Source organism: Metopolophium dirhodum, chromosome 8 (assembly GCF_019925205.1).
Source record: "Metopolophium dirhodum isolate CAU chromosome 8, ASM1992520v1, whole genome shotgun sequence".
Classification (NCBI taxonomy): Eukaryota; Metazoa; Arthropoda; class Insecta; order Hemiptera; family Aphididae; genus Metopolophium; species Metopolophium dirhodum.
The window spans coordinates 6,664,626-6,688,416 of NC_083567.1; the positions used below are offsets into that span (position 1 = coordinate 6,664,626).

At 31.8% G+C, this 23,791-nt stretch overlaps 4 protein-coding genes across 7 annotated transcripts in view; all 4 read right to left on the reverse strand.

Moving 5' to 3' along the window:
• Positions 1-207: 207 nt before the first annotated feature.
• LOC132950809 (RNA polymerase I-specific transcription initiation factor RRN3-like) lies at positions 208-7,303 on the reverse strand. Of its 4 annotated transcripts, none has more exons than XM_061022384.1 (11): positions 6,881-7,303; positions 5,967-6,215; positions 4,177-4,266; positions 3,990-4,119; positions 3,816-3,924; positions 3,596-3,748; positions 3,304-3,531; positions 2,949-3,200; positions 2,682-2,866; positions 2,348-2,576; positions 208-466 (listed from the first exon to the last, which is right to left on the reverse strand). In XM_061022384.1, exons 2-11 carry the CDS (start codon positions 6,207-6,209, stop codon positions 271-273), a joined length of 1,815 nt encoding a protein of 604 aa, XP_060878367.1. In that variant the 5' UTR covers positions 6,210-6,215; positions 6,881-7,303; the 3' UTR covers positions 208-270. The 4 variants fall into 4 exon arrangements, with proteins under 4 accessions (XP_060878367.1, XP_060878368.1, XP_060878369.1 ...); XM_061022385.1 differs by lacking the exon at positions 6,881-7,303 and adding an exon at positions 4,647-4,816 and having other exon boundaries at positions 5,967-6,107; XM_061022386.1 differs by lacking the exon at positions 6,881-7,303 and adding an exon at positions 4,647-4,801 and having other exon boundaries at positions 5,967-6,104.
• Positions 7,304-9,184: 1,881 nt separating this feature from the next.
• Positions 9,185-10,578, reverse strand: LOC132951276 (uncharacterized). Its single transcript, XM_061023073.1, has 2 exons — positions 10,467-10,578; positions 9,185-9,915 (listed from the first exon to the last, which is right to left on the reverse strand). Exons 1-2 carry the CDS (start codon positions 10,472-10,474, stop codon positions 9,354-9,356), a joined length of 570 nt encoding a protein of 189 aa, XP_060879056.1. The 5' UTR covers positions 10,475-10,578; the 3' UTR covers positions 9,185-9,353.
• Positions 10,579-14,501: 3,923 nt separating this feature from the next.
• Positions 14,502-15,629, reverse strand: LOC132951482 (uncharacterized). The gene is made up of 2 exons (XM_061023308.1): positions 15,417-15,629; positions 14,502-15,131 (listed from the first exon to the last, which is right to left on the reverse strand). The coding sequence occupies exons 1-2, from the start codon at positions 15,422-15,424 to the stop codon at positions 14,585-14,587; spliced, it is 555 nt and encodes a 184-aa protein (XP_060879291.1). The 5' UTR covers positions 15,425-15,629; the 3' UTR covers positions 14,502-14,584.
• Positions 15,630-19,512: 3,883 nt separating this feature from the next.
• Positions 19,513-23,791, reverse strand: part of LOC132950344 (ras guanine nucleotide exchange factor B-like) — a 63,826-nt gene continuing 59,547 nt past the window's right edge. Inside the window, exons 5-6 of the mRNA XM_061021757.1 lie at positions 23,428-23,584; positions 19,513-22,052 (exon numbers count right to left, since the gene is read on the reverse strand). Of these exons, the coding sequence (XP_060877740.1) occupies positions 20,741-22,052; positions 23,428-23,584 (1,469 nt within the window). The 3' untranslated portion in view covers positions 19,513-20,740. The remainder of the gene's footprint in view (positions 22,053-23,427; positions 23,585-23,791) is intronic.

Consider the following 23,791-nt stretch of genomic DNA (forward strand, 5'->3'; position numbering starts at 1 on the left):
AATATAATAAAAAGCCCATGAGGTTGCCTAGATAATAATCTTACCTTTAGATTTTATAAGAGGTCAATTCGCTCTAATTTTTATACTAATGAAGCTACACGTGTTCTGCTGAGCGTACAATTTGCTATGTTACGCACTTGTAAGACGGAGACAACACATGCGGTATAACGTCCTCTTAATGAAAATGGAATTGAAATTAAAAAACAATTTAAGCATAAATAATTTATTAGTAGACACGAAAAATAACAATCACAACACAATCAATGCAGATTATTGATGTTGATTCACTAGCTGTCCGAGCCAATCAGTTTTTGCTGGTGAACTTGTAGATAACATACTTGGGCTGATATCCATAGTATCAATAGGCAATGATGATTCTTTGTCTTCCTCATCATCAATATTAACATGCTTATTTATATCATCTTCAAAATGTCTATACAAATCAGGCATTATAAAATCTTTTGACCTAAAAATAATAACAACCATATAAATATTACATTTTAGAGACATTAAAGGTATAAACACAGTTGCAAATTATTATGACATATTTTAACTTATTTATTAATAATTTTGGGAAAAAAAAGCAGGAATAAATTAAAATTATTTTTCTATTATTTTTTTAAGTTTTTATGTACATAAAATATCATTTCCACAACACTTTGAACCCAATTTTTTTATTGATAAGTGAAAATACATATCAAAAAAATTAATTTATATGAGTATATATTAAGAGGATGTCAGCACTTTATTTGTTTTCTCTCTCTGGCCCACGCGCAACATAGACAAAACGCATTTACGCAGAATCATTTTATTCTATGTTTTTAAGTAATCTTAGAGTAAAATCACCCATTAGAAAAAATATAGAGAATAATATTTTCGAGGGAATGACATCGATTTTATATTTTATTGCTATTTGACTTTGTATTCGACTCTCAAAATAAACAAAAAAATGTTGTAAATTAATTTTTTTGAGACAATATTTAGACATATCAATATGTAATTTCCTCAAAAATATTATTCTCTATCTTTTTTGTAATGGGCGATTTTAATCTAAGATAACTTAAAAACATAGAAAAAATGATTTTGCGTAAATGCGTTTTATCTATGTTGCGCGTGGGCCAGAGAACAAATAGCGTGCTGACATCCTCTTAAGGGGTCGGGCATTCTAAGGAATAAAAACTAGGCATTTTATATATCCGTTTATATGGGTCTTGTGAATGTGTTGAAAGTTAATGAACATTAGTGTATATAATTCATAGTATCGAACACGTTGTATAGGGGCATCATAGTGAACGGATATGTATGTCTGTAATTTTACCTAACGTGCATGCACAAGTCACCACATATTACTTTATTCAGTTACAAACAATTTTTTATCTAAAAATACTCCCAGTGCTTCAATCACTACGCTTAGTATGATGTTCCGATTTAAATTTTGAAAGCAGATTTGAATTCTCCTCTAAATTTACTACTATGCTTTAACTGTCGTACATTTTTTATATTCTATCTCAATGTATTTAAATTTGAATTATAAATATGATATATTTTTACTCTTTTTGTTAGTTAATTTTTAAGTAAAAAAAAAAAAATCAGAAAAATGAAATTGTCAAAGCATATATAATTTAGTGACAAATTCAAATCGGCTTTCAAAATTAATATTGGAACATTATATTGGGCGTAGTGATTGAAGTCGTGAACAATGTTTTCGACCAAAAATGAATCATGCCCCTTTAATATATATTTAAAAAAAAAATTAAATGTTAAAATGATTGTTCAAATATCAAACACAATATTTATATAATAATTATATCAAAATATATTTATATACACTATTCAGTTTAAGAACGGCTAGTTTCCTGCGTACCAAATAAACTCGACCCCCCTAATACCGAAGTTGATAATGATTGTACACTAGTTGTTTCGGATAAATGATGGGTTGGTGAGAATAGGCAGCTGACACCGACACATTGTAGGTAGTGGGAATAGATATGCTTCTATCTAGTCTTGAAACATTTTCATCTGTCAGACAGGCAATTAATTCTTAAACTGAATAGAGTATAAAGCCATCATTATTTTTAATTTATATCATGTACATTTGAAAATATTTTAGTTTTTCCACTTGAAAGTTAAAATAATTGATCGACAAAAACCAAGCGCTTTCAAGTTTTAATTATGTTAAATATTTAATTTTTGGATAGCGAAATTCTATTTAGTCACATCCTACCATGTCATTTAGTTTTTCCGTTATTATTAATTAATAAACAATACCCAATCTAATAAAATGATATGCAGATAGATAAGTCTCAATAAGAAAATGCTATAATCTAATAAGTAGTATAACACTCACCTTGGGAGGACAAAAAAATCAAATGGAAAGAAAGAATACAGCCATTCATCCTTGATTGATTGGTCAGTGATTCTGATGTGACCATCCATTACTGCATAACAATAAGTTAACTGATAAGTTTTAGTAATATGTGCAAAACGATTGACTACTGTTGAACAACATAAACGTAATGGGCTTAATCTACTTGTGACTATTTTAGATAGATTTAAATTTTCCATAAATTTTAGATCTGTAACAAGAAAAATATAATATAAATATATATATAATAATACATCCAATAGCTGTCATATATTATATACTTAAGCAATTTCCATAAAATTGTGTAACTACTTACTTCGTTTGCTATCCATCAGATCATGATGTCTAAAAGAAATAATGTAGAACAATGATTGGCACATTGAATAAAACACTGCATGCCATCTTAACAAATCTTCATTTACTACTTTAACCGATTTATCTACTCTATTTATATAGTTATTACACCATGTAGACATTTCAAAAAGTGTATTCTTAAGAACACTAAAACAAATTTAATATCAATTATAACTTAATAAATTATAACTGTTTCTCGTAAAATGTTAAACTAATCAATTTATATTACCTATTCAATATGAATGGTGCCCTGCAAAGAAAACTAGCTAAATAACCAGCTGCGGCCTGTCGTATAGTTGATGATGATGACACGTCACAACATTTTTTCCACAGCCAATTGCTAAAATTTTCTGCTAGTGTTGTTTTAAAACTAAGAAAATAGTATATTACATATTGAATATGACTACTGTTATACGTTGGAAGAATTTCACTTTCAAATACTGATAACAAGTCGTGGTATAATAATTTGGTATCATTCCACCTGAATAAAAAAAATATATATACATATTGAGTTGATTAATGAAAAAAAGATTTAAATATCAATATAATAATCGAGGAATGTAAATGATTATGATTATACTTACAATAACCCACCATCGGGATCATGACAAGTAGTATTCATATACACAAATAGCCTCCTTAGACAAACATCTAGTGTATGCGAAAAACTTTCTGCTTCTAATTTATCAGGATCTACTTGCATACATTCCCCATCAACATCCATAGGGAATATATCTTCGATTCCAACATTTACATTAGATTCTAGCCTATCTAATTCGTCTTTTGGTATATGAACATCAATTTCCACTAGCCTAAACAGGATACATTTTTGTGAATTTTTATACATAGAAGTCTTAAATTTATGTTACAACTTACTTGCTAACAATAAGACTAAGAATTTGTTTTCTCAAAGATTTTTCATACTCAGTTACAAATAATAAATTGTGTATATAATGCAGATGGGATTCGACACTACTTTTTTTGTAAGGAAACTTTTTTCTAAGAGCTGTCATTAATAAATCCTTTGCTCTAAAAAAAAATATTTCAGATTAAAAATGAATGCATATAATATAATTATTTATTTAATATTTCTTACAATGGAATGACTTTTAAAAGAGCTTCAAGAGTCTTGTGGACATTTTGAAATCCTCTTTCTTCTTCTTCACTAGGCATACCATTGACACGATCAAAAACATTACTGTCCACTGTGAAAACAGTAGAAGAAAACAATAATATATGATAATTATTTAACCTCACAGTTTATATTTACCATGAGAAAAACATGTTACAAGTTGTTCTATTGCAAATTTTGTATGATAGTTGTGCGCAGTGCAAACATCAAGTAGAAATCCACGGTACTCATTGACTACTTCATCATTTCTGTTCATCCATTTTAAAATCTAATAAAAGCGCAACTTTAATGGTTATCTTAAAATATAATAGTTAAATGTTCTTACCAATATAACTTTAACAAAAAGCGTAAGATTTTCATTTAAAATATTAACACAATTTCTTGCATCCTTCAATAGTGCAACAAGTTCAGAATCCTGTAAAATATTTAAATGCATACTCTATTGAATGAAAATTATAAATTTCCAACCACAGTTTTAAAAATTTTTTTTAGATTAGTTTTAAAAAAGATTTGGGTTAGCATCATACTATGGTTTTTTTTTAATAATACTTCTTTTTTTCTATCCTGTACAACTGTAATGAGTAATTATAACTAATATTTAGTTTTGATTTATGAACAGATAAAAATTGACAATAAGTTTTTTCACTTGCACTATGAGAGGTTAAGCTCTTTTAATTAAGGTCATTATTTTTGTTTGGATTATACAACCCAAATGTTTATTTTTCCCTTCAATTCTTGTAGAGCTTAGAATTCTCTCAATGATTGTGCATACCAGTTTTACCTTTTAATTCTCACCTGATAATGCACCAAAAGGCTCTCTCTTAGGTAATTGTTTATGTTGTATAATCTTGACCTGTGTTGTTTTCTTTACCCCCATTATACTTGACCAAGTTCATATGCATCAGGCGGCTACTATTCATTTGGGACAAAATCTTGGGCATGGGTGTAATCTGTAATAGATTCATCTTTGATGAATCAGATAAAAATATTACAAGTTAGGTTGTAAATCAGTTTTTGATTACAAAAACTTCCGAAAATGATCATGTATGAGATTTCATTTATTTAAAAGAATTTAGTTGATTCATATTATTATTATTATTACTTTTTATAAATTATGATTGTTTAGTTGTCTTAAATGTTGCTTGTTTTTATTACATTTAAATTACAATACAATATGTACTATGACTGCAGATACATTTAAATAAAATAATATTATTGATTGATATCAGATGGAATTCAACCAGTTTAACCACTTTAAAAATGTGATAATTATTTTAATTTAAAAGTTATACCTAGGTAATACAAACGATTTTAACTGTAATTAAAAAATTAATTTATCCATTATTATCAAAAGTCTGTAACTGGAAGCTAGTTATTTAAGTTATGCAGTTATTAGTACATGAGAATAAAATAAAACATGGAAATATTTTGTTAATTTATTAGTTGATTAAATCGATTTTTGCAGTTTTATAGGCTTACAAAAATGTTTAAAAAAATTAACTTAGGTACTTAAAATTCAAAATAAGTTTTTTAAACAAAAATATAATAGTTAAATCTCACATAGAACAGATATGTAACTATAGCAATTTCTGAATTAAAAGTTTAAAAGTTATTTAATGCATATTTTATTTTTCTGCAACTATCTAATGCAGAGCTGAACAATAAGCTTAATTTATAAAATAATGACATGAAAATAATAGTGTGTAGAGGACTCCTAATGGAGAAACGTAGTCATTAAGTATGAAATAAATTCTGATTTGAACTATTAAAAATCTAATTTATATACCTAGGTAGTTCCTCCAGATTATTTAAAAACAAAGATAAAATGAAAAGCTCCGCAATAATCCAAGTAACTCACAACCTAGTTAATGGAATGCAAAGGGTAGAGGTATCATGTTACCTCATTTTTACATGTTCTTATAATGTAGATGTATGTATATTTTTGAAGCTACATTTTCTTTAAAAGAACTAACTTATCTAACTAGTTTAAAAATGTTAAAGATTGTTGATATTTTCAAGTTTTATTATAGAATATAGAATATTTATTGTAATTATTAGAATTAAGAGAATTACCGAACCTTAATTTATTTTAAATAATGAAAAAGAAATACTAACCTTAATTTCAATACCAGCATCTCTTATATCACATATAAGGTTATTGTATTTAAGTTTTTCTTTATCATTATTTTGATCAAAACTAATAAGCAACGCTTTCAAGTTGTCAACAAGATTGAATTGTACTTTTTGTTTTGGTACATTATTCAACTGTGCGTTACGTTTTTTCAATATTGTAGGGGTACTTGTGCTGGGTGGCCGTGAGTTATGTGAACTAGTTTTAGTAGTACGATACGATGACATAGTTACCTGCAAAATTAAGTTGTGAAAGAAATTAAAAAAATTTAAATTATTAAATAATATTAGAGTAGGTACATAAAGTATCTATGACCTTAATTTTCCCAGAGTAAATAAATATACTAAACGACGTTGTACAACATATTATATTAAATGCAAATAACATTTATTCGTGGTTTTCCGATACTTATAAATTAATCATACATAAGAAAATGAAGGTATTAGGTAAAATTTGAAAAAGACGTCAAAACGATAGCTGTGATACGTTTCTATTTCTTATACTTGTGTAAATTTATCCAAACACCATAATATAATAGTTTTTGGTCAAATAGTTGGGCATTGTCTTTTTCAAGTGTTGTTTAATATCTTTTTTTTTGAAAATTCTTACTCATACTATATTGTTGCGCAATTAAATCACCATCGGTTAATTTGGAAACGCGTTTGATCACATTTAACCAGATTTCCGAAATTCAAGTATCAAAAATAAGTGACGATTTCGGTGAAATAGGTACCGACATCTATATCCCATACCTAAAGTTGTCGGCATAAGGCCCAACGACAAATACCAATATGTACAGGTACACCGGTCACCGGGCATTCGCAGTCGACAAACCACATGGCGAGCGCCACTAAATTATCGCTGTACAGAAATAATAACATTAACGTGTTCATCATACCCTTTAGTTCACGTCAAGCCAACTCGGTTTCGTCGGAAACTATCATCCACTCTGTGACATCCGGTGATCGAGATCAGACTTCAGACCGACGTGGCGACGTCCGCGATCCGGAACATATAACAATAATCGTTTGATAATGCGATTTTCCGAATTCTCGCACTGCTGGCAATAACCACAAAACGGAGTACAGTAGACACGGCTGCAGCTGGAGGGGCGAGCGGCGGACGGGAGAGACGACGACACCAGTTATAGACCGTCTGGCAGAGACGCAGCGAGAAGTGGTCGAGGTGATACGTCTCGTGGCGTCGTGCAATAATTCTCGATTCCGGCACTGATATCGTACGGACGCACGCATAACCAATATAAAAAAGCACGGCGTTCTCTCTCGGAACCTACGGAAACGACCGCAGCCGGTTGAAATGTTGAATGTGCGTCGCACACGACTCGCACTGTAGCAGTGCTCGCAGTCTGGCCACGAGCGGCGGATGAAATGTTCACGGTTGCGCGTGTGGTTGGTGCATCTGATCGAAAGGATTTGGTCGTAAAGCCCGCGCGAATCATATTTCTTATTGTACCTACGACCGCGACGCGTTTTCGAATAATAATAATAATAAGAGTTAAAACGAAAACAGTTTAATAGTTTATCGACTATTTTTTCTCAATCTAGTAATGCACCTGAATCTGGATTTGTACCTTCTTGTTTTAACTTCTATGTCTAATTTAGATACATCATATTATTACAAAGTAATATATGATGCAGATTTTAAAAATGTTACTTCTACTATAGTGGCAGCAGGTCACTGCTAACAAATTAACATCATAACACACTACGTACCAGTAGTCATATAAATATATAATTTTACTTAAAGATTATTATTTCATTTTGTCAGTATACCTAACAAGAATTTTTGTACACTGGTGGACGGACCACATACAAGTTGAAGTAAGTAACATTTTAATAGGCGTTAAAAACACAAAATTTGTTACCACAATTAAATGTATAACATGTCATAACTGAATAATTTAATTTACAGACCTATTGCCACGATGTCGAGAAGATCTTCTCTACATCGTACCTATTGCTTACCTATTACCATTGATAGTATATTTAGTAGCCATAGTTAGAGACTCTTCAATCATTATAGTAATTACTCCATTATCACTCATAATAACAAAACTACAGATATGCGAGCGAAGCCGCGTGAAATATCTAGCTAATGAATAAAACTGTGCATAGTATGTATTTTTGATATTTATAAGTCACTTGTCAATAAATTATAAGTACAACAAATTATGAATATTGTTTCAAATTTTTTAACTTTTTGACCAAGAGCATTAATACCTTTTAAACTGCACAATAAAGCCAAAATATTTTTAAAATTATATAGGTATAGGTACGCATTTCTAGGAATTGCTAATATTTAGTTAAATCATTTAAATCATTTTTGAACTATAACAAAAAATGTAATTGCATTTGTAAAAACTAGTTTTGAGTAATTCCCGTATATCCTTAATTTTTTTCTTTTCCGATTATTTTATAAAGTACTTACTCGGCCCTTTTGACTCTTCAATGCCCCAAAGTACCAATTAGATCGGTTTTACCAGAAACAACTATTACATTTTCTAGGGGTAAAAGGATCTCGTTACATTCAAAATTAAAAGCTGTTCATATAAGTACGTACTTGAGGAGACTCAAATGTTTTTTTAAATAAATAACCTAACCGTCTAACAGTTTTCCAGAGTAGGTACCATAGACCTTAGTATAATGTCTATGGTAGGTACCTAATTTATATCACTAATTGTTTATAATGTTTTGATTTGGATTTTAAATTTAATAGACTGTTTTCAAACTTTTGTACTCGCTTTAAAAATGTATTATAAATATCAATCAATAAAAATAGTGCATCAAAAACTTTGGTCTAGTGTAAAGTTCTATAATCGCCGTTAACATTTTTCTGTTGTAAAAATGCAATTAAAATTAAAATGTATTTTTAAATTTAGTGAACATGAGATCCTGCCAGCCTGGCACCACAGATTATTTGAACACTCTGGCTATCTTTACACCAAGCGAGCGCCTATATCCGTAATTCTGCATGTTCGTGTAATCTTAACGCAATATTGTATTTTTACACTTCTATGATGATATTATGCAATATTGGTTGATGGTCTCGGGAACTCACAAATTAGACGTTCAAATGTTTTAAATTACCTATTATATATATTTATATACGCCTAAGTTCTATAATATGAAAATGTTTTAATTAATTTAACCCATAAAAGTTAAATTATGTATGTTTAGTTTATTGTTCGCAATGTTACATAACACAGTAGGTATACAACTCGTATATATAATAATATTATAATATACTATATTAAACGATATCGGCGTGTTAGGTGTACAATAAATAAAATGTTAAATGTATTGCCTGAACAACGATTGAGCGTTTTCGGCGGCGCAGCGGCTGCCCTGGACTCACGCCTTGCGCTTGACGTTGTACTTTTCGAGCGCGCCCATCACAAACTCGCTCACCAGGTCGTCCTGTGACTCGGACGTGGACTCGCCCTTGTGGTGGTGGCCGCCGAACACGAGTCTCAAGTATGGCAGCACCGCGCATATCGCCGAGACGATGGACACGAGACCGGCCACGGCCACGGAGGCCACGGCGCCGAGCACGGTCACCAGGGCACCCAGCAGTGCGATCTTGACGAGTTTCTTGAGGTTCACCGACTTGAATTTGCCGATCACGAAACTGGCGATGGCGCCTATGATCTTCTTCGGCGCGCTGACCGCCTCGAGCAACCCGGATAGCCCTAATTCCAGTAGGGCACCGCCACTGCCACCCTCGCTCTCGCCCTCGTCATGGGACGACGACACCTCCGACATGAACACGATCTTGTCAGGCTTGACGTGCTTCTTGTGCACCACCACGTTGCTGGAGTCCGCGGCCGGTTCCTGCGGCCGGTGTTCGGCTGGTATGCTGACGGCCAGCGATGCCGACACGGCCATCGCTGCGATCAACAACGTCACCGTGTACCTGCGAGGGCATTGATTTTGTTTTATTATTAATATTTATTTGTCATATGGGTGACCACTCGGGATTTTTAATGACAAATTCTTCCCACACGTTATACACATACGTGTTAAAACCAACAGTACCTCATCACAGAAACAGGCGAACAACCTCAGTTTTCGAAGCCTCAATTTCAAATAAAATATATACAACATGCTAATATTTAGTAATAAAAGTAACAGTTAAAAACATTAAACAATAATAATAATTAAATAATATAAGTATATAGGGAGGTACATATTATATATATTAATATAGTATATAATGATTAGGTAACGAAATGGAATGTGTTCTAAGTGGCATTTTAGTGGTAAACGATTTAAGTAGTAAACTACTATGGAAATATATTACTAAAGTTTTAGTATGATCTCTAATTTAGAAGCCAATATATAAGTTTTCGTTTTTTTTATTTGTAAAAAATCTCAAAAATATCCGATTTACATTTGAGTTGAAGGAGTGATAGCAAATTAGCAAAGTGTCGTATCGTCTAATTATTTAAAACAAATAACACTCACTTGAACATAATGATGGTCTCGTCGATCGTTTCGGTAGGAGTCTCTGGCTATCGTGGCGGCGGTCGAGTATAGAAGATGTTCGAATGAGTGACAAGTGAAGTGTGTGTTTTCGACCTGAGCTCTGAACATTATATAGGTAGCGCGTAGGCCTTAAAGGTGTCAATTTAAAATCATAATGCCCGTACCATTGGTTTTCAAGATCCCCATGACATTTGGTAACTGGTAAAAGAAATTGTCCACAACTCGATCGTTTATATCGCATTAACGAGGATTTCGCACACGATTAACATAAACGCATTCTGGTGCAATGTTTGTTATAGTTAGTAATGGTAGTAATAGGTAACGAAATGTTGTCATATACGATTTCACTATTATTGAATTCGATGCCTATTACAACAGGCAAAAGTTGAAACCAACATATATTTCATCGGATTACTAATATTACTATTATAGAAAAAATATTTAAAATAGGTATTTGTATTTTCTAAATGACGCGTGATCATCATATTGAATCGAATCGTACATGATTATGTTCTATATTCGTATACATTTTTATGTCACTTCCTGCACATAGTGAAATGGGTAGTTTCACGAAAATTCACGATAAAAAATATATTATTAAATGTCAAATGCAACGATTACTAACGAACTGTATAATATTTATAATAAGCATTTATATTACATTATAAAACGCAGGTAGTCAAATTATTTCCTAATAGGAATATAGTTTAAATTAACAAATATTTACCTATAACTAATTAATTTTTTTTTTTTTGTATATTATTTAAGCCTCGGCATCTAGGGCCATTGGCTACTACAAATTTATGGGGTTACATTGGAAGGTAATTGCTTAATATTAATACATATTATTTTACAGAAGGTTGATTAAATTAGAATTGATTATAAATGAAATCGTGTTTTGAATGTTGGCTGGCGAAGGGCTTCGCCGAGAATGGATGGTACTCCTGCTTCCCGTTTTTCTCTCTCAAATTGGCGGCATTCTGTTATGATATGCTTGATTGTGATCTGTGTGCCGCAGCTTGTACAAATAGGGCCATAGGGGGGTCTTCCTTCTTCATCAGATGTTGATGTGTTAACGATGTGTGCCCAATTCGCATTCTGTTGATTGCCGTAATTAATTATTATATAGTGATATATTAATACATTGTTAGATATTACTATATTAGTTATACCTTATTTAGTTACCTAAATGTATAAACACATTAATAAATTATTATAAAACAAATTATAATATCATAGACAATGGAAAAATAATCAATAATAATAATTAATTGAAACTTTGATTAAAAACTTTCACAATTTCACATGTAATAATGGTAAATGTAATTTTATAAATAGATGCAAACAAAACATTTCCAAAATGTCAATATTTACTACCTAGGTTAGGAATGAAAAGTCGTGTTTCATACGCCATTCAGGGCGTAATTAAGGGGAGAGAACGAGAGGGATTGATCCCCCAGAGCCTTTATATAACATATATATATATACAAGAAAATAAGAGTTTATTTTATATTCAGTACAAAAAAAAAACTGTATAATATGTACATTATAATATATATAAATATATACAAACAAAATAAATTAAATATATGGAACAAATTCACTTTAGCTACTCAGCATTAGTTTTGAATTTTTTTTTTTTGAAACATGTATTTCAACGAGTTTAGAACAGTGGTATAAAAAAATTAGCCGAAATCATTATTTTGGAAATTATATTTATATCCTTATAAAGTTTGCGATTTTACGTTTATACGCATTCACACAATACTCATTTACTGTCGAGCGCAGTACAACGAATTATGATTTTTTTTTACGTATTTTAACTAGTTAAGAATGATGGTGAAATCACAATTTACACAATCAGAGAGTCATCTTATTTCTCATTAAATTAGGATATTATAAAAAAAATATACAAATTTATGACTTAATCAAAATATTATTTATTTACACATCGTAATAAGTACTATGACTAGGTATATTTTGTTTTGACGTACCTATATAGTTAAGCATGCGAAAACGATGGTGAAGTCAGAATTTGTAGCTGAGACTTTGTTTTAAAGCTATAGCTATACAGCTAGATGAAACATATATTATTTTGAATTTTCAAAATGTTCATAATTAAAATCAAAAACATTCTTAAATTTATTTTAAGCTACTCATACCAAGAACCTATATCAACTCCGTTTTACGGTAATTACGTGGCATTCATGTATACGTTATTAACGGATAATATATTATCATATAATAATATTATAATAATTAATAATATAATATAATATTTTGAGAGAAAAAATAGTTTGGCATACCGCATAATTATCATAATTATATTATTACTACAAGTATTACTAATATACATAATATATTAATATATATTACCAATAATAATTATGAATGAAGATTGAAGACCATTTACTGGATTTCGATTTCATAAATACTTTAATACTGTTTTAAGTTTTTAAATATGAGTTTAAAACATACCTTATATCCCTGTTGTTTCCGCCAATCCGTCCATTATAGTTACGATAGTTTGTATTAAGATATTTAATTACAATTGTTGATCTGAGATGTCCCACTGAGAGGTACTTATTGTATAAATATTTATTATTTAATATAGATTCATACTAGCCAAAATATACCTATAACTGGCTATAATCGATATGACGATATATTAAGTTTACCAAATTCTGTTTAAAGTTTTAAATTGTATTTTGAACTAGGTATACACTATACCTAGTTATTACTACGCTGTACTAAAATACGACTAGAAACCGGGATTTTAACACGCTCCCAGAGCTTTTCTTACATGTTTAAAATTATTTTTGTAATTGTAAAATATATAAGGTAACATAATATGTACATATACATTTTTAGTGATATTTTATAATTGGTTTTGTTATGTTATATTAATTTAGTGGATTTTAAAAATGTTTACTTGCTATTTAGGTAGTAGGTATTTAATATTATTTTACTCATATGCACAGTACATTCAGAACAAATAATATTGTTATAGATACCTACTTAATACACTAGTAAATTACCATTGATCTAAATTGTTTTAGTTTTTTATAAAATATGTCAATACAATTTTTTTGTTCGGTCGGAATGCTTGAAAATTTAATACAGGGTTTCTCATAAGTTGTTATAATAGCAATTGACAAGTATTAAAGATCCATAGTCACAATATTTTGTGTAAGAATTTAAAATTCAAATGTTGACAAAATTGATAAAATCACGAAAATTTGCAAATTATTTTGTAGTTTAAAAATTATAAAATTTTCAATTTTTATAGCTAATGATTGAAAATGTAAAACAAAGATTCTCATAAATAGTTACCAATACTGTTACCAAATAATTTAAAACATTTATAAACACAGTTTTTTTTACAGACTTTTAAGTTCGAATTTGAACAAAACTACATATTTAAACGAAGAATAACGATTTTAGTTTTTTTGCAATTTAAAAATATTATAATATAGGCTAACAAATTGGCTGAGGTCTACACTCAGATACGTTGTTCGTATACAATGATATGATATCATTGAACTTAAATTTAACACTATCCATTAGTCATTACAGTGACCAACACGACACTTAATGTAGTACCTATCTGATAGTGGTACCCACTTTTTATTGTTAAAGTTAAAGTTTGAAGTAAATTAAATATGTATTTTTTTATAACAAAATACCTAAAGAGAACATACTCAAACAAATCCGATGTTCGAACGCAATTGCAAAAACATTATGCATTCAATGCATAGCAGCAGAATCACAAACTTTTTTAATTCGTACTGCACTCGTTACTATTTGTCGTCGTACTGAGCAGTGAGCACATATACAATAAATACGATGGTACATATAATATTATTTACATATTAACATAAGAACATATTATGTAGGTAATAAGTCATAAGATAAACCGATAAACGTACCACATATAAGAGTAGAATATTTTTGTTTATTATCATACTCGAAAAATAATAATATATAAATAATATAAATATAGGTAAGCCATTATCAACGCTGCGTGAAATGTACAATAAATAAAACCGAACGGTTAATTATATAATATTATAGTATTGTAGCGACGAGTCGTGTCATCACGCCTTGTGCTGGCTGTCGTACTTGTTGAATGCGCCCAAAACGAATTCGCTGATGTTGTCCATCTCGGAGTCGGATGCCTCGCCCTTGTGGCCGCCGAAGAAGAAACGGAAGTACGGGAGTGCGGCGCTCACCAACGCCACGACAGCGGCGATACCGGCAGCGCCGGCCGCGGCCACAGCTCCCAACAAGACCACCGCGCCGCCCACCAAAGCGATCTTGATGAGTCCTTTCAGGTCGATCGACTTGAGGAGACCGAACACTTTGCCGACCAAGGCACCGATGATCTTCTTCGGGATGCTGATCGCCTCGAACAGCCCGGACAGACCGGACTCCAGTAGGCTGCCGTCATTGTGCGACTGTCCTCTGTGGGCCTCGGACGCGAACATTGAATGGTGCTCTGGCTTGACGTGTTGGTTGTGATTGGATGTGGCCGCGGACGACATCATGTCGAATTTGTTGGCCGCTGTCTGGGCGGAAGTGGCCGGAACGGAGCTGGCCAGAGATGCCAACACAACAACCACCGCTGCGATCATGACTGTGTACCTGTAAACGGTGACAAATTGTTTCGTTATTATACTTTTATATGAAGATTATTACAATAGTCAATAATAACAATAAATTATTCGATTTTTGACCGCACACATCGATTGTTCATTTCAAATATATTTCGTCCATCAGATAATAATATCCGTGGTGTGTGCTCGAAACTTGACAAGTAGTAAAATATACTTTTGAAAAACGTTGGAGTTGAATTCGACGGCCAATATTAACCGCCAAATGTGTATACTCGGTAGATCGACAATAATAATAATAACAATTTAGCCTTACTTGTACATGTTGTTGTTGAAGTTTTTTGGATGTGTGGAAGGTTTTTCGAGTGTTCGTCGAGTGGTGTCGAGTATGTTTGACTGCGGAGACTTGTTCAGGTGCGTGTGTTCGAAGAGACGACTGAAGGAGTGATGTGCCTTTTCGACTGGGGTCCTGGGCTTATATAGCAGACGTCCACGGGTATCGTCGTTAGCAAATGGTCGGCTTGGCAGTAGGGGACATTATAGGAGCCCACCGTAATCACCAGCGCCTGCAAAAGCGAAATTTTCGGAAAACATTGTCTTTAGTGCATTAGGTAATTAGGAATTCGCACACTATTACGGTAATCGCGCGTCCAACTGCGCCTTTACGACACCTAACAACATAATAGTATTATAATAATATACGAAACGCAACGTCTTTTCTATAATTTTACTAGGAAAAACGGCATTACTGGACCACATCGGACGTTATGTTATTAATCACAATATTATATGCAGATATGGATTTTTTTCCTATATATTATGATTTGATTTTTGTTTTAAATTGGACATGTCATAATAATTATTATATACGTATTCCGGATATACTATATCCCTATATCATCTCACAAATGTATTCATGCATACAAGCAATCACGTCCGACAGTTTGTGAAAATATTCTGTCGTTGTGTACAAAATATAATATAATATGCATATCCAATTTTAACGGTGAAGTAGGAACATGCATACCTAGGTACATAATATTTTCTGGGTGCATGGCATTTTCTATGACGGCTTAAATATCTTAAAAGGCAAAGTAGAACGAGTTATTATCAGAGAACGGATTTTTAGTACTTACATGATAATGATATATATATATATATATATTTTTAAATGTCAGTTAATATATCGGCGGCGTTTGTACTGCAGGTGGTGAAATGTATAGATACTTACATTTTTGTCTTAAACGTATATCAATATTTCAATAACCTTTTAATATAATACATACAAAATAAGAAAAAAAATAATATAATAATATAATATATAATGTTTGTATGTATGACTGTATAAATATAACCGATGAGGACTGTATTCTGTATAGAACTATAATAAAATATAATATACTTGCATTATACTAATGCATAATACATTATATTAAAGTTAGGGGTTTTTTAAAATACTTGTTAAAATACTATTAACTTGTAATACTACTATATGTAGGTAATATTAAAGTAATGTACAAACTTTTTTTATCATTTTTACAATTTTTCATTTCACAATATTATAACATTATCAATCAGTTCTAACGATCCTAAAATTTAATAATTATGATCCTTTATTTTAAAAACTTATGTCCATGACATACCTATATGGGATTATATTACAGGTACCTATTCCGGTTTTGTTATAAATATTTCAAAATATTTTTACTATAAGTTATAGATACCTAACCTTATCTACCATTTTTCTATCATGTAAAAATATAATGTTGTCCTTATTTGTATTGAATTGAGTCGTTCGTGTATATTTTGTTTAACTCATTCCCATATTGTGTATTATTTTGTAATTGGTTGACTTATTACCGGTTATAAGTAGATGTGACATATTATATAATATTCACTGGATTGGCGTATATTAATATTTATGAGAGGGTCGTGGTTAGTACAATCGACTCAATAAATGCCAACTGAAGAAAATTATTCAAGCTGTACTCGAAATGTATAATTTTCACTAAAATTCCATATTATATCAATTTTTTGATTCTAAAATGATTTGACAATCTATAACAACCATTGACAGATAAAATAGTTACAAATAAAATAAAATAAAATGTATTGAGTTATTAAATTATTTAATACGTCATGTTATTTTATCTAACCAAACCTAATGGCAAACCATAATTTCACTACTTTATTTAGTGTACCAAATATTAATCATAATACATAGTTTTTTTTTTTTTTTATTTAATTTATTTAAGCATATTTACAATCTATACAATTTGTACAATAAGTAAATTTGATAACATAGGTAATTAAAATGACTTGAATGTCTTGAGGGGGGGGGGGGGAAACCGTCCATCGACAGTACCTCCTATTTAATTTGATGGGTTCATATAATATGGAAACCGTTAGGCAAGAGCGTCTCTTGGCCATTTTCTTTTTAACCTCCTCGGAGGATTGTTATGGATGGTTATAGAGGACATGCGGGAAATTAGAGGGTTTTGGTTCGAGTGCAGTTTGGAGTAACTTTTTGTTTTGACGAGTTGCTATTTCGTTGACTGTTGGGATTTGGAGATCTTTATGTAATGCGTCGTTGGTCATATACCATGGGGCTCCAGTTATTTGTCTAAGACATATAGACTGGAAAGCTTGTATGGGTCTTATATTGGCTTGGCCCCAGATTTGGATACCATATGACCAGAGGGGGGTAATTATCGTCTTGTATATTAATATTTTGTTTTTTAAATTCATTGAAGAACAATGAACAACATTCATTGTAAGACAATAATGGACGGAGGAGATGTAGACGTGTGTTTGATTGTTTTCTTTTCTGTTTTGTGTGTTGGGCCCAGGTAAGTCTTTTATCTAGATGAACTCCGAGGTATTTGGTTACATTTTGGACAGTAATTGGTGAATTATTGAACAAAAGTTGTGGACGTTCGTTTTTTTTCAGAGAAAAATGTATTTGAACCGATTTGTTTTCGTTTATTTTAATTTTCATTTTTGAGTCCAATCGGAGATTAGATTTAAGTGGTATTGTATATCGTGGGTGGCTATATTTGGGTCTTTATTTGATGCTAGTATAGCGGTATCGTCTTCATATGTCGCTAGAGTTGTATGGTTTGTTTTGGGCATATCTGATGTGTAGATATTATAGAGTATAGGTGATAGGTCACTTCCCTGGAGTACTCCCGCTTTGATTTAAAATACATAGTTACAATAAAATAAACCAGTAACTTTTCTTATTTTAATTAATAATATATATAAATATATTTTATTTTATAAATAACACAATTCAGAAATATTTTAAATTTCATACATTTGATTAAATATCCATTCACTGAATTTGTAAATAAATATATATAATTAATAATAATTTGTAACCTATACCTATCTATTATTATGGGTCAATATTATATTATAAATAATAGGTAATAATTTAAAATATATACATTTTAACTAATAAAAATAAAATACATTTTTGATTATCATTTTAGTTATGGAGTATCGAGTAGGGTACCTATGATTAATTATTTAATTTTTTTAAATACTTCTTTTCCTAGTAAAATTTTATTTTTATTTTATACATCAATAAATTATTGAAGTTTATTTGTTTAAATTGTATAACTAATGTAATTCTTACTAACGTTAATCCTAGAGTTAGTTTGTCCAAATAAAATTTATGATACCTATGTCAGTAGGGTTTACGGTTGTTGTGTATAAATATACTATAGTTGTTTGAATAGTAAAAATGTGTTGGAGTTTTCAAAAGATTTTGAAATTCATAAATTTGCACTACTATAACACCAAGCGCCAATAATATACAAGTATAGCTTCTAACAATCGGCGATGCATAATTAATGCATTTCGTGAGAAATTAAATTAATTGGAACAAAAATGTATACAATTTATTTTTAAACCATTGTATTTAATACCTAAACTAGTTAATACAATTGTAAGTATTATGTATAATACAATATTGTAAAATTATTATACCATTTAATATTTTTTTTAATAATCTATTATTAGGTAAATAATTTAGTTTATCCGATGGCGAGTGTATTTCAAGAATTCAAAAATTAAACAAAAACTATTATAATATTATGTTAATTGGCTCAATACTTAAAATCGCTTAGCGAAAAATGCACAGCCCAATAATGACGCTTTTACTTCACTGATGGTTTCAATGTAATTCAACATAAATAATATTATATTATAATTTATGTGGTTTATGTTTGTATAACAATATTACACTAATAATTTCCCATTAAATATATGATTACGCTGATCTCATGGTTGGTACTCCACTAAATGGAAATCGTTGGCATTTTTTCGATCCGATCATGTGCGTACAAAATATTATGGACAATAACAAAGATATATAGACATAGGTGGAAATAAATATAAAAGTATAATGTTATATACTAAAAATGATTAAGCAATTTTAATATTGTATATTATACGCTTTTCATAAGACTAAACACAATAATCCGAGTATACAATAATAATAACATATATCAGTCTAGATTACCCATCATATGTGAGGAAAAACACAAAATTAATAATCATCGATAACATATATATTATATGATATTGTTATGTTTTCAAGCGTAAAAAAATTACAATATAATACTATATTGTTATATGCGTACGACGTGTGTAACATTCCTAAATATTATACTTGGTTAACTCGGAATAATATTACATATTTTATATAAATATATATTCTTTTATTTTAATATCCGTATGCGTTGGGTGTAAAAGAAACATGTATATTTTCATTCGTACAATATGATTTATATTATTAATTTATACAATGGTATACAAAATTAAATCGTTCCTCCCCTCCCGCATAAAAAAAAGAGAAAAAACAATATCGCTCACGATAGACGTTAGCAGTATGATATCGTAATATTATAATCATGGGTCGGGACTTGAGCGCTTTTTTAAAAATATATCACTTAAATACGTAGTACGCTTCACCTCAAACTTAATTTTTCTGTAAAATCTATAAACATTTAGGTATTTAAAATGATGATAAATAATTAATACTACTGGTTCGATGAAACATATGTGTCTAGAAAAATATTGCATTCAAAACGTAACCGTGACAAAAAAAATACCACACACGCGAGTGCTAATAGTCCCGAGCCCTGATTATACACGACAGTTAAAGGAATAGCAAGGGACATATTCTTTTACATTACAGAATTATTGCAAAAATAATAATTGATAATAATAATATTATAATTGTCATTAGCGTAATTGTAAAAAAAATAATATACATAAAATATGTAAGTAAAAAAATAAACAAAAAAAAATCACTTTTACATTTTCCTTATTCGTGGATAGGACGAGGTGGAGTAGGAAGTGAGGGTTTCAGAGAGAGACGATGAGGAGGAGGAGGAGCAGTAGGATTCAGGAACGTCGGCGTAAAAGAATATTATACGAACGACGACGAGAAGAGAAAAAAATGGCCGTATTCGCGTATAGTATAGTCGTGATCATAACAACAGACGCAAAACTATTGAGCAAAAACATTTTGAACTGCGTTCGATCGTCTCGCGGTGGCTTTGGCGGCCGTTCCCGCGTCGTACGGTTGGAAACGATAACGATAATATTATTATTATCATAATCATATCACTACGCTCGTCCGGCGCCGCCCACTGCGTATCTCCGTCTCCTGTCTTGACCCAGTTTTGGCACGTCCTTGAAGAACTCTTCGTCGCCTTCCAACTCTTCGTACTCGTCCTCGTATAGATCTCCACCGTTCGGGTCGGCGTCGTCCGCAGGAGGAGGCTGCGGCAGTGACGGCTTGTCCGTGAACGGCCGATCGGCCGCCGTGGCCGTGGCCGCCGTGGTTGTCGTCGTGGTCGCGGACGGCGTCGCAGACTCTGCAGCGGCGACGGGAGCCACCTGCGTTGGCCGCTGCTGTTGCTGTTGCTGCTGGTTGATGGCACTGTTTTTAGTCGACGACGAGCTGACCTGCACTGAAACCGAGACCGAAGATTCGGGAGCTTCGCGAGCAAAGTTCCTCCGAGACTCTTCGTCGTCCACGTCCTCTTCGTCGCCCAGTCCGACGGCCGCGACCGTTTCGTCGTAGTTACCGTCGTACTGTGCACCGTCTCCATTGTACTGCTGCTGTTGGTACGATGACGGAGGCGGCGATTCGTCCACGGGTGGCGGCGGCGGCGGTCCGTTTTGCAACTGGAAGCCGTGCCGGAAGTTTTGGTTTCCGAACCGCTCAGACGACAACAGAACCGGATGCTGCTGCTGCTGCTGCTGTTGTTGGGACTGTTGCAGATGCTGCTGCTGATGTCGGTACGGTGGTGGTGGTGGCTGCTGCTGCTGCTGTTGATGTTGTAGATGATGTTGCTGATGCTGTTGCTGTTGCAGTTGCTGTTGCAGTTGCTGCTGCTGCTGTTGCAGATGCTGCTGCGGCACCTTGGACGGGAAGTGCCGGGGTGGTTGAAAGTTGGATACCGTAAATGGTTTGGGCTGCTGTTGTTGAGGTGGCGGCGGCGATGGTGGATGGTACCTGTGATGGGACTGCTGCCCTTTGGGCCCGGGTCCGTGTTCCCGTTCCTTGAGGCTCTCCTGGAACGCGTTGTGCAGTGCTATCAGGGCCGCTATCGTTTCCGGCGAATTTGTAGGATACGAGACGGCCGGCTGCTGCGTCGGTTTCGGCGTGCTCGTCATGGCTATCGGCTGCGACGGACGCTTGGTGCTCGTGGCCGCGCTTGTCGTGGTTGTCCGCGGCGTCGTCGTGGTGGTGCTCGTGGTCGTCGTGGTGGTCGTCGTCGCGGCAGTGACCGCCACGGTGGCTGCCAGCGCGCCTACTGGCCCCGCGACCGTGGTCATTTCCTCGTCGAAGTAGTCGGGCGTCCCGGAACACTCTTCTTCGTCCACGTTACACTGCACTGGTTCCTGTTCCGGCGGTTCTTCCGGTGCAATCCTGCAAGAATTCGTCACATAAATATGTAAAGGAGGTAATATAATATAATATAATTTAATATAATAATCGAGTGGAATGTGGGCTTTTGAGATTTTGACCTTTTCAGCTTCATTCCAGTCAATTTTCGTTTTGATTTACTTAATTTTTTCATTTCTTTTCAAGAATATACGATATCAAAGAACTAAATCGATATTTTTTTTGTAAATTACTAATAAACTACAATTAATTATTTAAAGATTAGTTTTTATAAAGCATTAAGGTATCAGAAATATAATACATTTTAAACAGCTTATTAGTTGGGGATCAAAATATTTAGAATTAAGTTACATACTATTTTTGTATGTGTGTGTAATGTATGTATGTTTCGTTATTAGTAATTATTTTTCTTTATGAGACTTAATTAATAGTTCATTAATTATTTACTATTCATAATGCCACACTTATAGATAATATATTATCTATTTAGATTTACAAAAATAATCAATTAAATTAACTGGATAAATAATATAGTAGTGTTTCACGACTATATGTATAATATTGTGTAAATAAATATTATTTTTATTTTAAATTATTATTATTATTTCTTAAAAAGTGTTTGGTACACTAAGTAATTACTTATTATATGATGTTGAAATACATGTTGTGTCAAAATGACGAACATTGATTAATACATGTGACATACCAAATTATACTAGGTACTTAGTACAAGTCATATTTTGAAAGTTTTCAATATTATTGCTTATTGAATACAATAATTACAGGTTTAAAATAAAAAATTGTAAAATTTAAATAACACTATTCTATACTATAATTATTATTTGTATTAATATTTATGAAAATCATCTCATCAAGTAAATACATCTAACATGTGTATACTATGTATATATTTTATTTTATAATTATATAATAATATGTAATATAGCACATTTATATGGCTCATTTCAACGTACCACCTATCGCCTATATGTATTATACACATATTTTAATACCCAGTGGGCATATGATATTACATTGTTGGATAATATTTCATTTATTTTATTGATAAAGTAGCAAACAAAATAGTAAAAACGACCAGGGCAAACAACTTATTCTCGCAGACAACTTGTATGATAATTTTATCGCGGTATTATTATAATAAAAAACGCAACCTCAAACCTGTTGTACAGATTTTCGAACGGACCCAAAATATTTTTCGTACGATAATAATTATATACCTTCGAATATTTAAGCTCTATTAAACAATCTTTCATTAAAAAATATTCACTCGCACTTATATACGACTTTGTTTCTGTGCGCACCTCATTTATGTTATATAGTATGTTATATATATTTATGTTAGATTCGTTTATTGCAGTAATAAACTGCAATTATTTACCCATAGCCCGCTCCGTTGTTTCCGTACAGTTCCAAGTTAAGATCGAAGAAACTTTCACTCCTGCTGCAATCTACTTCGTCCAAACGTTCGCATACCCTGGTCTCCTGATCGAATACCGTCCCGTTTAGACATAAGAATTTGATATCGGTGATTTCAGCTAGAATAAACAAAAAAATGTATTAAAATCAAATCTGAGTGTGTAAAAAGTATTAAAACATATAATATAATATTATTACGATTGGATATTGTATAATACACGTAATTGCATTTTTTTTTCGCATGAGATTATATAATATTTAACATTTTTAATGATAAAGGTATTTAAATTCCGTTCATTTAGTAACATTGAATAATGTGTAAGACT